The sequence below is a fragment of the Haliaeetus albicilla genome, chromosome 10 (assembly GCF_947461875.1).
Source record: "Haliaeetus albicilla chromosome 10, bHalAlb1.1, whole genome shotgun sequence".
Classification (NCBI taxonomy): Eukaryota; Metazoa; Chordata; class Aves; order Accipitriformes; family Accipitridae; genus Haliaeetus; species Haliaeetus albicilla.
Genome location: NC_091492.1, coordinates 23,218,637 through 23,232,829, shown reverse-complemented (window position 1 = coordinate 23,232,829; position 14,193 = coordinate 23,218,637). Strand labels below are relative to the sequence as shown.

Here is a 14,193-nt window from a genome sequence, read left to right as displayed (position 1 = left end):
TTTAATTTTATGATGCTACGTGTCTGCTGTTTAAAAAGATTATTTAATAATTGTAGAATAGTAATAACCTGTTACAGGAATTCACCGTAACTTCTAGCTTAAATGTTAAACTTGATTCTTTTAAGACTAAATGCATGTTATTATTTTAAGTTATTTATTCTGGGATGCTTGGAGTGCACAAGTAGTGAAATGATGTCTTTTGTAGGCCTTTATTTTAGCTGAGACTTTATGTAATGTTCTGTAGAAATACATCCTATGGCTTGAAAAATAACTTGCAATGAAGTGGGGTTTTGAATCCTTTTGCTCTTGCTAGCATTCTCAATTTAATGGTTTGGAGGGACTGCCCTACAATCTCAGCTGCTAGTGGGCCTGTATTTGACCCAAACAATTTGAATCAAGAACAGAAGAATGATTTAATTACATTTTGTTCCCAAAAAGGGAAGATTGGTTTGATGCTAGATACGAACAAGCATGCAACCCGCACAGAAAACACCCCTTTCAAAATCCCAGTTAGATTTGTAGGCATTAAAATGGTGTCTAATTCCTGTTTATTCCAGGGTCAGTACTTGGTGTTTTTTGGGTGAGAATCCAGTTGATGTAGTCACGTTCCAAAAAGACGTTAATGTGCAGATGGACTAATCAGTTCACTGTTAAATCTATTGTTTGTTGAGATAGGCCATAACTCTAAGATTGGTTCTTTACAATTTTGGCTATTTTGTAGAGTCTGTCTGGAAGTGGTACTGAATATTCCTGATGTGAAATGAGAACCTTAAATGTACAGGCTTTATTTGGTTGGCCTAAGCAGCATGTCTCTATAAATGGTAAAGAACAAATGAAACTGGTTTGTTAGTACTTAAAGGGTAGCAGTGTGCTAGATTTAAGGACAAAGTTGTTCCTCTGCATCCAAAAAACCGTGGAAGAAATGGGAAATAATAGGTAGTGTGGAAAGGAGTGGTGTGTGGGTGAGAGCTACTTACCAGTGAACTTCCTCCTCCTCTTCCTCTTCCTTCCTTTCCCCCTCCCTGCAATAGACTTCAGGTACAAACCTTATATTTCCTAGGTGCTTTATCCACCAAGACTGATTCTGTTTACTAAAATAGGAATTCTTCTGTTATTCATTAGAAGTAGTAACACTGATTCTTGTTTTGGGTTTGCTTTTTCAGACCTCCTTCTGGATGACCAATGTGTGTGTTAACCTGTTATATCGGAAACTAAGTCTCCAACTTCCTATTCATTCCAGCTGGTAGCAACGCATATAATGCAAAAAAATCACAATTCAGGATCACACAAACATTACTCGTAAAACTTTCTAGATGATTGTAGTTGCTTTGGTTGTGTTCTATGCTAGCAGAAGCCTTTTTCAAGGTTTACTGTTGACTCTAGAGCACCACATTCCCCGTTTACTGGGAGCCTTGGGGGCTAGCAATATGGGGAACTCGTGTGTTTGCCGCGATGACAGCGGAGCAGAAGACAACGTGGAATCTCGGAGTCGGCAAACGGAGAACAGTAGAGTACATGTACCTGAAGCAAGAAGCCATCCAAGGGACCCTGTCCGTCCACCCAGGAGGGGTCGAGGGCCTCATGAACCAAGAAGGAAAAAACAGAATGTGGATGGGCTAGTACTTGACACACTGGCTGTAATTCGGACGTTAGTAGATAAGTAAGTACCTCCCCAAGGAATAATTCAACATGAATGAAAATGTTCTTGTCTTCTCAAACTGTGGCTCCATCCTCTCACCGATCTACACCTGACCCTCCCTGAAGCAGCCGCGTGTTTCCATCTGGAGGCTTAGGAGAGGAGCACCTTTCCTAGGTAATAGAAGTAGCTCCTGAGTGCCCAGGTACAGACTCTTCCAGGAGCTGAGGAGCTTTCTCACAGTTCCTGTATGGGCCTACACCCAGGTGGGATGAGAAGTGTGCTCAGTATTTCTTACCTGGCATAGATATACAGTTTAGGAAGCAATGAACACTCTAGAGTTTGGGAACTTCTGTCCTAAAAATTGGTGGTTGTGCAAGTTTTCTGTTTGCAGGCTGCATTTACTTCTTTGGAAATGGTTAAGCAAAACTGAGAGCTTTGATAGCTTGTATAAACAGAGGTTTTCTTTCTAGCTTTAAGTCTGACTACTTTTTAAAGACTGCATGTTGTGACTGTTCAACTCATGATCCCAGTAGTGCATTCCTTGCATGCTCAAACCATCCATTAAGGTTGTGGGGCATATTTATGGATTCATCCTTTTTTTTTTTTTTTTTTGTTTTGCATTGCTTTCTACAAAGCTTTAAAAGGACCTTAAAAATGATGGGTTATGTTAGCTCATAACCTTTTGGGTTAGGAAAGTTGAGTTGGAAAGGCTAAAACAGAAGGAAAAACACTATTCTAGCATCACAGCTGGGATTTGAGTTCAAGGTAGATGAGGCTTGGGATACGTGAGCCTTCGTTCATATACCTGCATCGTTACTCTGTAATGTGCCTGCAGAGGAGGAGTTTGCCTTCCTGCTGTAAAATGCTTTAAATGGAAATACCGGGTCATATTTTTCTTCCTGAACATTTGAATCTAAAGGTTTTTTTTTAACAGGTTTTATTTTGCAGTCTGTCTTCAAATCATTAAGTTAAAATCATGGCAAACTTTTTTGCAAGTCTCTCCCTAATCTTGCATGCCTTCCCCTTTCCCCTAAGTTCAGCTCCTTAAGCTGTTTCACAACACTTTTGTGCATAGTTGATCCTGTTCCTGTGGGTCTTGCAGTTGGTTTTGTAATCTTGTAAGCACTTTCCTATGCTACTGAGGGACAATAAGCATACTTATTTGACTGATCCTGGAGTTCTGTTTCTGACAAATTCCTGAAGCTACTGTATTTTATTTTTTTTTAATACAGACTCCAGTGATATACTTTCGTAGACTCACACAGTCACATAGATTGGAAGGGATCTCTTGAAGTTCCTCCACTCTAGCCTCCTGCTTAAAACCCAGGTATAGTAGGAACAGGTGGTTCAGGGTTTTATCCAGTCACGTGTTGAATGTCTTTAGAATATAGAGATTCTCTACCTCTTTGGGTCCCTGTTCCAGTGTTTGACCACACCCATTGTTGAAATAAGTAAATACTTTTAAAAGTTGGAATTTCCCATGTTCCAACGCACCCCTGTTGTCTCTTGTCCTGTTGCTGTGCTCCTCTGAGAAGAGCCTGACTCTGTCCTCTCTGCTCTTTCCCTTTACGTAGTTGCAGCAATATAATTTCTCCTCCTTTCCATTATCCCCCCTTAAGGATGAACAAATCTATTTCTCTTAGCTTCTGCTTGTATGTCATGTTCTCCAGCCCTCAACCATCTTGGAAGCCCTCAGCCAGACATGTTCCCTTATAGCAAGGTCTGTATTGTCCTGGGGACCCAAAAAGTGGGCTGCACTGGTATATTGGTTTCCCTTGTTTCATATTAAGGCAGTTGGTAAGACACAGCGCGTTTTAGAACACAGCTAAATATTACAAGTTTTTGAAGATGAGGCAGACCTATGGCTATGAATAATGGAGGGTCTGTTCACAAGGCAAACTCTCTAAATGTGTCTGAAAAAAGTTTAAGGAGCCTTTCTGCTAGACTTGAAGCTAATGATAGCCCTTTTTAGATTAATAGGAATGCTCACTTGGTGGGGGGGAATTAATGTCTGCAAATCTTGGTTTTCAGTGTAGATGAGAGACTGTAGGAATAAGTATGTTCCATTACCACCTGTTCCTCCTAGAGCCTGATTTTTCAGTTTTGAAAACACCACAACTGAAGGAAATGGTAGGGAAGCTGACAAATCTCTTTTCATGTCAAAAAATGTGCAAGAATAAAGTCAAACTAAAATGAAACTATGTAAGTAACAGCAGGTTGGAAAGACAGGCTTCGGTGCAATATAGTACAGCCTTGAAGAGCAAAAGATAGCAGTCTAAAGAATGGAAGGCAAACCCCTTTTTCTGACAATTTTTTTCCAAACTCTATACTGAAAGTTAATACATAGGAACACTCTGAGATTAATTGTAAATTAAGTTGTTATACTATGATCTGCAATGAACAGTTGCTTTCCCTGTTTGGTATTTGTTTGGGTCTTCTTGTTGGTTTTTTGTTTTATCAAATCTCCAAGTTTGGACCTAAAACATGACAACTGCTTTTATCCTGTCATATCTAGACATATCTCTTTCCTAAAAGGAAAGGAGTTTCATTTCCTAGCCTCAGAAGGATAAGTACTAATTTTTTGAGTTTATATGAAGTGTTGCTTTGCAAATTAGCAAAACGCCTGTTTTGTTTCCAATTGAGGAAGGTGTGTGCTGGAGAGGATGTTTGGAAATTAAGTTTTTTAAATGGCAAATCAGTGGGACAGGACTCTCCTTTGCTCAGTGCCAGTACTGCTAACACCTGCTACCCATGACAGAATCAGAAATCTTGCTGATAAAAAATGTCATCCTTTTTTATCGTAGCCTTTACTTGTACTTATGGTATTTTTTTTTTCTTCTTTCTTTGAGTCTTTACATCCTTTCTCTTGACGTAATTCTGCTTGCAGTATTGTACTACTTCCTCCTGGGGAGATTAGTTTCCAGAAGAAAGGCAGAGATGCTTGGAGGAAAAAAAAAAAAATACAATTTATTTCAAATGTTATAGCAATATAAAAATGGGTTAAACTTCACTTTTTAGCATTTTCTTATGGAAATATTTAAGAACAAGTTAATTTTTTTAAGAAAAGCATGTATTTACAGTGTATATTTTTAGTCAAAACTGAGATTTTTCTCTTCTTTTATGATTAATCCTTCCAGAGTAGGTAGTTTTATTATCTGCATGATTAATCCGTGTTGAAATTTTCTAAAATTAATCTGTATTTTGCATTTCCAATTTCATTTCAGAGCTGTGGGATAGAAATTGGGTGTGGAACATCTCATTGTAAGCCTGGGGTTAGCTCACAGTGCCTAAGTAGCACTGAATAAAGCATTTAGGACATGCTGCTGCATAAGCTTTTTTTTGGACCTGGAGGTGCTTACTGAATAGGATTTTGAGATCTTGCTTCAGGTATTTCAGCAGCAGTGCCTGTTCAGATAAACAGACCTGGCCATAGCTTCTTGTCCTTGCTTCAGCAAACCAGACTGAGGAACTGATCTAACTGAACTTTTTATGTTTTTTCAAGTTGGAAAGGGGATTGGGTTAAGTATCTTCTCTTAAACTGGCTTAACTATTTCTTACAGCTCTTGTTAATGAGTTTGAAGCCTACGATGCTGTTAGGTGGCTTGCCTTTCAGTTTCGTGGGTTTTCTTAAATGTTTATATATTTAGCAGAGAATTTCTGGGGGAAAAAAAAAATCATGTTTAAGCTATGTCCCTTGTGCAGCGCTCTTGGTTCACTTCGTGACCTCTGACGTATAGTCTCCTGTTACATACTCTGAGGAACCTGCTAATGAATAGCACTAAGCCTAAGCATTATGTTCAGCTTTTAGATGTGCAGATATGGACCACCATTTCATTTATCAGCTATCGTAGACATGCAGTTGTTGACTTTGAGCTGGGGAAAGGCTCAAACCCCATCTGTTTTTCAGATCTGAAAATGGCATTAGCAGTCTGCGGTCTATGTAACTTTCTTTTGTTAAATACTTAGTGGATTCATTTTCTGTCTGTGTATTATCATTTTATTCAGTGTATTATGTTGATGATTGTACATAAATTTTGACCTGTGTAATATCTCTTTCAGTGACCAGGAGCCTCCTTATTCAATGATCACGTTGCATGAAATGGCAGAAACAGGTATCAAGGCACTGTGTTGGGCATTTCAGTTGTGACTCCAAAGCAAAAGGAAAAAAAACCAAATCCTCTTTTGTTGGCGAAGAAAAATACGTGCTAGCAGTATGTGTTACGACTTGCTGTAACTAGGGATGTGGGATCCAAAACACAGTTCTGCCCTTCAGAAGCTTCTCTGAGCTCATGGCATTTGCCTCAGTTTTTTTGAACTCCGTTAAACTTACCACGTGAACTCTCCAGAAGCAGCCAAAGGATGGCCACAAACACATTGTAATGGCATTAAACTGTAAGCCACAAAGAATGTCTGTTTGCAGTAAGGCAGAAACAACCCATGTATGTATGTAGACGTGGTTTAAGCCCACATGCTCCAGTGTTGGCAAATAGGACATACTTTTTGGTTTGGGTTTTGCTGTCTCCTTAGACCTCTGCTTTATTGGTGTACTTGTTTCAGTCCTGTCCCTAAGTGCTCTGGCAAGGTGAGCCATATTTGTGCAAGGGCTGTTTTATCTTTGTTACACTAGCAGAAATTCTTCTAGCTCAAGACCTCCACCAAATTTCTGGTTTAGGTGAATTTTTGTCTCTCTTAGTAGAGTTGATGCTGGTCTTAGGAAATGTATTTCTATATCAAAATAAATTCATGAACTTGATTAGATACTACAGCAATTCAGTAAAATATTTTTCAGGGGAATGTGCTAACAAAACTCAAACCCCAATGTGTTACTTATATTTACTTGTCATTGTTGAAGGGAGTGCTAAGTCTCTTCAACTTCACTCACTTGTATGCAGATACAGACTCTGTCTTTATTTTGACTTCTAAGGGAATTACTTTCTTGTAAATCTAAATCTGTTTATTAGTAGTTTAACATCTTATATGTGGGTGGTTGTTTACTTGCAAGTAGAAGTCCTTGTTTACTCATTAAACAGTAGGAGTTGTTCCTTATGAAAGCAAATTTTCTTTGGACCACGAGGCATGGGACAAGGTAATGCAATTCCTCTGAGGCCCATGTTACTTCAGGGAACTCAAGAGTGCTCTGATTCTGGCTAGAAAAATTTTTTTTTCAGTGTCATTGTGGATGCACCATTTAACACCTAAGTATTAACACTGGACATTGAACTTTTGAATATCACACTGGAACAAAGTGCTTGTCCATATGGGTCATGACTGTTCCTTCCCAATACTAGTGGGAACTAAAGGATGCTCTGGCCTGGGCAAGACTGTTCTCCAAACAATAGAGACATTCACTATTACCCAAGCTGCTGCTGTAAACTTTCTTTTTCTCCTTGAATTTAAACTTTTAAACTACTGCAAACTAAGACATTGATGTAAAAAGCAAACTGGTTTGGTGCTTTCTTTGGGGTTCGTAGTTTTATTTTTTGTTGTGGTGTTTTTTTCGTGGTGTCTTTAAACTCACTGGGTAATTTTGAGGATTTTTCAGTTTACATTTATGGATGTATTTTGAACACTTTAGAATTGCAGTGTTAATTCTGAGTGTTACTTCTGTTTTGTGGTTGACAGATGAAGGCTGGTTGGAAGTTGTCCAATCTTTAATTAGAGTTATTCCATTAGAAGATCCCCTGGGACCAGCTGTTATAACGCTACTACTTGATGAATGTCCGCTGCCAACAAAAGTGAGTCTAAACCGTATGTATTTAGCTGTGGCTGAATTTGTGGTTGCCATGCCCATGATAGTTTCTGAGTGGGTTTCACCAGTGACGCAAAGCTCTCTTACCTGTTCAGGAAACGGGTGTAACTTGTAACTTTGAGTAATTTGTGGTGACTTGGTATCTAATTGCTATGTAATGCTAGAAACATGGGGGTGGGAGTGGAAGATAAATCTGGTCCATGGGGACGAACAAGACGCCTTTGTCTTTAGCTGCTTTTCTTGCTGTCCTTTCCTGCCATGTGATACATGCATGCTGTGCAGTGAGGGTGTACAGATGCTGCAAAAGCAGTACAAAGTTATGCTGTTTTGTTCTCAAGTTCTGAAAGCTGTGTGTTTGCAAGTCACTATTAAATTTGTTCCTGCCCTGCACATAAGGAATGCAACACAAGTGTGTGTGTTAAGTTAAACAAATGACAGTTTTTTAACTATGAAATACCTAGATATGGTTTTGGCAAGTTTGGATACTTTATTTTTTTTTTACTAACCACTAATCTGTTTTTTGGATGGAAAGATTGACTGGAGGTGTTTATACTGTGTTGGTACAAGTGTTTTAGTGAGTGCCTCAAGCACTTCAAGATGCTAACCATTGTTGAATCCCTTCAGACATGATAATTGTACAGAGAACTTGTCTGCCTTCAAATGCTTGTCATGATATCATTTCATCAGAAATTGATGACGACATCATTGCAGCTTTCATTTATCAATCTACTTCTTATGCTGCCAATTTTAGTTTTCAGTTTGCATTGTTAGGGATATAAAAAGCTGGTAGCTTTTTGTCTTACGTAAATAGATGAGTGGCTGGAGAGCTAGTCAAGCTCTCTAACTACCTGAAGTGCTTTTTTTTTTTCTCTAGGCTATTGATTAAAGTCATCTGATACTTTTGAACAAGTTAAATGTTGTATGATGGCTGTTGCATAAACTGCAAAATTATTTTGAAAAAAAGGCTGTGATTAGAAATTTTCGCTGCTTTGAAAAAGAAATCAGGAAATGGAGACCACTGTGAATGTGCCAAATGAAGAGTGATCTTGTATTTTTTGTTCAGCCTTACAGTGTACTTGGCAATCAAACGATTTGTTTTTCAAAAGCATGTAACTTTTAGGTATTTTAATTTTAAGGAGCTAGCTATGAGATAGTTGATCTTAACAAGACAAAAGGAATAAAATGCCTGTTTCTGGAGTGTACAGAGGTTTTTTTCCTGAGCAATCTCTTTACAGCACAGGGAGCTGCGGTTGTGGGATCTGCTGGTCACATGCAGCCTAGTAAAGTGTTTGCTGCTGTTGATTTTCTTTCTATTCAGAATAAGTTTAAGTTTTTGGACTTAAGGGTTTTAAGTCAGTGTCCCACTTCTGTGACAGCTGCAGAACAGCAGCAGGCTGTATTTCATCTTCTGTTAGTATAGTCTATGAAGTCCATAAAGTTAAAATGGCAGCACAGTGAACTGTTTATTCTATAAAGTCTTTATTTAACTCAAAATAGTTGACCTCTGTGACAGTTCTAATAATGGCTAAAAGCTGTATCAGAGTATATTAAGAGTCTAATTTTAGTGAGGCTTTTCCATCCCAAGGCTGTGGCTCAGTCATCCTTTCTTCTTTCTCTATTCTTTCCACTTAGCGTCAGTCCTGTTGATCAGTTCTGGTTTTGTGACTTTTCTTTTGGAACATAACTACTTTTTAGTGTGATCTCTGTACAAACCTCAGACTCTAGTGCAGTAAACTGATTTGAGTGCAGCTCAGAGTACAATTTAAAAAAATATATATATATTCAACTTGAGCAGTACTCATTTTTTTTCTCCAAATGGCCTCCTGATGATTTCAGTGTGAGGAGTTCTTCTATTTTAATTAGATCCTAGCCTGAGATTGTGCAGTTTCAATCTGAATCAGCTGAAACTTTCATGAAGTCTGGAAAGTTGAGGGGGTTTTGGAACTTTGCAGGGTGGGGTTCTCCCTGTGGGATAACTTGTTCTGGCTCTAGATTAACCTGTAAATACTCTGAAAATGGAGGGTATGCTCTAGATCTATCTTGAATTTTATCCATACCATACTGCCTGAATGAAGCAAGTAAAAGCACGGGATTTTAGATTTATTACTCTCATTGGTTACTTCCTAAATTAGCATGACTACAGAAGGCCATTTATGCTCTCAAGAATACCATTTATGATGTCCTCTAAAGCTGACAGCATCCTAAATGTATGATGGGGATGTGGACTCGGGGGCGGGGGGGGCAGGGCAGGCATGTCTCTTTAGTCTTGAATTCTAAAGTCTCAAACAGACCTTTTGTTTTGGAAAGGGTGTGAGTTTTAGGACACTGGAAACAGATTAGATGGCAGTAGTGCCATATGTGCTGATTGGTATTGTTTGCCTTTGTCTACTATTGTAGTTTTATTGCTATAGGTAACTCACTTGTCTATGTCCAGAAGTGTCCTGAGTTGTTGATCACAACAATGACCAACAATCTGGTGGTAATTTTAAAGTTACAACTCTTTGGTATGTTGAACTTTTCTTCCCATCTGTTCTTTATTATCTTCTTATCTTAGAAGATAACCATCCCATGCTGTCTGTAATATGATGCTGACTTTAGTAATATAGTGTAAAAATAATTTGGTTTACTATATTGAGTTAGGGGGAAAGCCATATATGTCAGTAATATTGAAGAGATTTATGATTTTTTCTTTTCAGGATGCATTACAAAAGTTAACTGAAATATTAAACTTAAATGGAGCTGCTGCTTGCCAGGATGCTTGTCACCCTGCCAAACACCGGAATACTACTGCAGTATTAGGCTGCTTAGCAGAGAAGTTAGCAGGTAAAGCTGTGGGATTCTTCTGAAAGCTTTCATTTGGCTTGCTGAAGCACCTTCTGCTTAAGTGCCCATGATGCAGACTAGTTCAGAAATGTTTTCTTAGAACTGAATAATGCTCTGCATTGAGGGGAGACCTTGTGTGACAGGTGTGACACAATCTACTGCTTGATTAAAATGTTGAACACTCACTAGCTTGGGTCTGAATGAGCTGTTCACAATCCCAGATACTTAAAAAGATTAAATCCTTCTGATGCATGATTAGTGATTGTGGCTCAGTGTCCGGTTATGGTATATTGCCTAACACTGGTAATCAGTTTTTTCTATAGACCTACTCTGGCTGTGTGTGAATTACTGAGAACGCGTAGTTCTTTAGCCAGTAGGCAGGAGTATCAAATTAGTAGTCATGGAGGCTGTATAGAAATAGAGATGCTTTTTCCACTAAACATGTATTAATCTATTGTAGTTAGCTGACAAGATTCCCTCTTCTGTGTTACTTAAAAGAAAATTGCTGGGATTCTCTTTTAAGGTGACTTTTTGTATAGACCTTTTCATTCCCTGTCATATTTAGTACCCTGCTGGAAACTGATGGTTAAGTTTCCTTCCTGCTGATGGTCAGTTTTGTATCTATTTTTTTTTTTTCTCCTTTTCTGAAAGCAGACAGGAAAAGGAGGAAAAAGTGATTGCCCGGTATCACCCAATGGTTATTAAAAAATAATTTCAATATTTCTGTCAAAAAAAGTAAAGAACAAGGGCAGGAAGTATTTTTGTACTATAATGCTTCTACTGTTATACTAAGTCAAAATGAGATCCTGCATCTACTTTCATCTTAGTGGACACGGATCTCATTGTATCAGCTCAGGCAGCAAATCTGCTAATGCTGTGTTGGAACCCATTGCAATTTGTTAGAGTTTGTAGATGCCAGAGTTTGATTCACTTGTATCTCTCCCTTGATTAAGCAGACTATTTCAGGGCTTTTTTTTTTTTTTTACATTGGCTCCTTGCTATGGTGCTTTTGCAAATTGTATAATTAACTATCAAGTAGGCTATATTAGATGCTCAGTTTTGCTTATTTGGGGCTACTGATAAATGGAGCTGGTCTTTATACTTTGATTCTGGAAGTAAAGGAGTGCCAGTCTCTTTTGAAAAGTAATGAGCATGAAAATGCTAAGCTGGGGCTGGTGTAGTCTTCCTTCAAAATCTCAGAAGTGTGGCTAGAGCTCTGTACCCGTTTACAGCAGGTAAACTGAATGTTTGTAATTTGCCAGTAACTGTGTAATTATTAAATGTGTAGCAAATATTTGACTGGGAACAAAGATAATTGTTCTATATTAGAGTTGTGCTTTGCTGTGAAGTTCTTGAATCTTCTTTAATTTGTTGCCTTGTCTTTAAAAGATATGTGAGTATGATGATGAATATATGGTAGTTCCCATGGATGGACTTAATTCTTAATTTTCTTTTAGGTCCTGCAAGTATAGGCTTACTCAGCCCAGGCATATTGGAATATTTACTTCACAGCTTGGTAAGTGTCTTTGAACTTTTTGGATGTATCCATACGTAGCAATTATAATGCAAATTATTTTTTATTATTATTGTGAAAAGTTAGGGTCGTGTTTGGTAAATACTGGTAACGTATGTTATAGAAAGCTGAGATTCCAGAGAGTCTGTGGGGTCTTCATCTTTGGAGATAATTAGAAGTCACTAGGACAAGGCACTGAGCAGCCTGATCTACTTGAACCAGCCCTCCACAGGAGGGTGAACTAGAGGAGGAGCTTTGGAGATCCCTTTTAACCAATATCATTCTGTGACAGACTAACAGCTTTTCCTATCCATCTGTGCTGGGTACTTACTAAATAACTTTTCTTACTACCCATGTTTAGAACTTCCAGTCCCATCCGACAGTGATGCTTTTTGCACTAATAGCACTGGAGAAGTTTGCACAAACAAGTAAGTATTAGCCTGATACTGTCCTTAACAGTCATACTATGGCTTCTACTGCATGATTGTCACTTGCTTCATCTGATAACAGTTGTGAGCATGAGAGACTGGATTGGTGGAAACACAAATGTAGAAGAGAAATGTTTGTCCACTTACAGGCAAGAAGAAATATTTATTGCTTTAGTGACATCCCTCTACCCCTCAGAACCCTTGAGATACTTGCTGAAACTCATTGCAGTCCTTCCCAGTTAGAAATTGCTGTAGAAGGACTTATGACATGAGGCCTTTGTTACTGAAATAAATCTGTATTAGAGATGGAGAACAGCTATGATTGGGTATTTGCAGGCATGAAAAAATATTTATTGCTTTAAAGACACTCCTACCCACAAACCTTTAAGAGATTTGCTGAAACTCAGTCCTTCTCAGCTTAGAAATTGCTACATAAAGACTTATGACATGAGACCTTTGTTACTTGAAAAGAAAAAAATCTGTATTAGAGAGATGGAGACCAGCTGTGATCTAATAGTCTCTTGATGATGCAGCTCCATGCTAAGAAGTGGTGTACCTGACTGCTCAGTTAATTTCATGTCTGCTTGGGGAAAGAGTATCGTGCTGTTTATAATGCTGAGGTTTAAAGGTGGGGGGAGGCTTCTACTGTGTTTGTAGAATGTTACTATTTTTAACTAAACTTATGCCTAGTTTATAGCAATTATTCTTTTTTGCTCTTAAATTGCAGGTGAAAATAAAATTACAGTTTCTGAATCGTGCATTAGCGACCAACTGGTCTTGCTAGAGAAATGGACAGATAATCCAGACTATTTAAAACGCCAGGTTGGATTCTGTGCCCAGTGGAGTTTAGACAATCTGTGTAGGTATAACGAAGGGATGGATTAATTTAATATTAATCACTTCTCCAAAGAAATGGAGGACTACTTTGTGTGTGTTTTGTATAAGCACTTACTGTAAATATACCTGACTGCATTTGTAATCACTCTTCTTCAAAAACAAACAAAAAAAGGCAAATAAATCCAGTATAATTTCATGGAAAGGAAATTTTGGCAAGGAAAATGTTTGTGAAAGGAAGTGGTTTGTACTCTGCAAGTTAGAGCTGCAATGAAAATTCTTCTTTGCACTGTATTTCCTGGAACCCATGCTTTAGCAGACGTGCTGAGTAGCTAAATAGTGCAGCTCTGTCTCTCTGTGGAACAGCTGGATTACTGACTTATCCTGGTGACAGTCACTACTGTGATCATATGCCAGCAGTGCAGTCTCAAAGAATTCTTAAAGGCTTTTTAAAGATTTGGTCTTGTGATCAAAATTGAAAAGTGCACTTTACTAAATCTATCCTTTTGGATGACTAACAATCATGAAATTCACTTGTTTAGCTGTGACTTTTGAGGGTGCAGCAACTCTAAGGATCTTGTAGTTTCTAATGCCTTTTAGATAAAATTGGGTAAAAGGTGGTGTTGGGCTTTATTGGAGCTTTAGCCAGCTTATGGAAGGCCAATGTCAGTTGTGTTTAGTAAACATCTGTGTAAGTGTTGTAGCAAGTTTGGGATATGTGATGGGTTCTAAGATAAGATCTCTGATTTGTAAATTAACATGCATGTGTCAGCAATTTGACACCTGGCAAGATAAATGCTTCTGATCCTTCTTTGTAAAAGGGGGATGCAGGGAGAAAGAGCTGCTTTGGCTCAGTTCAAGTTCATCACATACCTGAAAATGAGAGAGTGAAAAACTTTAAATCTTTGTTTTCCCCTTCCCCCTCTTCCCCCTCCTCAAAATCTCTTCCGCTGTGATGAATCAGAAAAACTGCCCAACTGAGTATCCAAATACAGTGGTAAATCCTGAAACATTATGGCATTTTGGTATGAACTTGGATGCCTTGTTTGCCTGTGGGTTTCCTGAAAGGAGTAATTAGATTGTAGGAGCTCTAGTCAGAGGTATAGGTTGTGTTCTTATGTTTAGAGGATATTTAACACACAGTGTATTGGAAGTGATGCTGTTTTTCATGCAGGCAAAATGTCAATATTTCATTCAGTTATGCCAA

General features: G+C 38.3%; 1 protein-coding gene across 3 annotated transcripts in view; it reads left to right on the top strand.

The window, feature by feature from the left end:
• Nucleotides 1–14,193, top strand: part of RSPRY1 (ring finger and SPRY domain containing 1) — a 40,618-nt gene that overhangs the window by 13,091 nt on the left and 13,334 nt on the right. For all 3 annotated transcript variants that reach the window (XM_069793941.1, XM_069793942.1, XM_069793943.1), the window contains 7 exons: nucleotides 1,164–1,660; nucleotides 5,699–5,751; nucleotides 7,262–7,374; nucleotides 10,085–10,211; nucleotides 11,669–11,727; nucleotides 12,086–12,152; nucleotides 12,880–13,011. In XM_069793941.1, coding sequence (XP_069650042.1) covers nucleotides 1,314–1,660; nucleotides 5,699–5,751; nucleotides 7,262–7,374; nucleotides 10,085–10,211; nucleotides 11,669–11,727; nucleotides 12,086–12,152; nucleotides 12,880–13,011 — 898 coding nt within the window. In that variant the 5' untranslated portion in view covers nucleotides 1,164–1,313. The remainder of the gene's footprint in view (nucleotides 1–1,163; nucleotides 1,661–5,698; nucleotides 5,752–7,261; nucleotides 7,375–10,084; nucleotides 10,212–11,668; nucleotides 11,728–12,085; nucleotides 12,153–12,879; nucleotides 13,012–14,193) is intronic.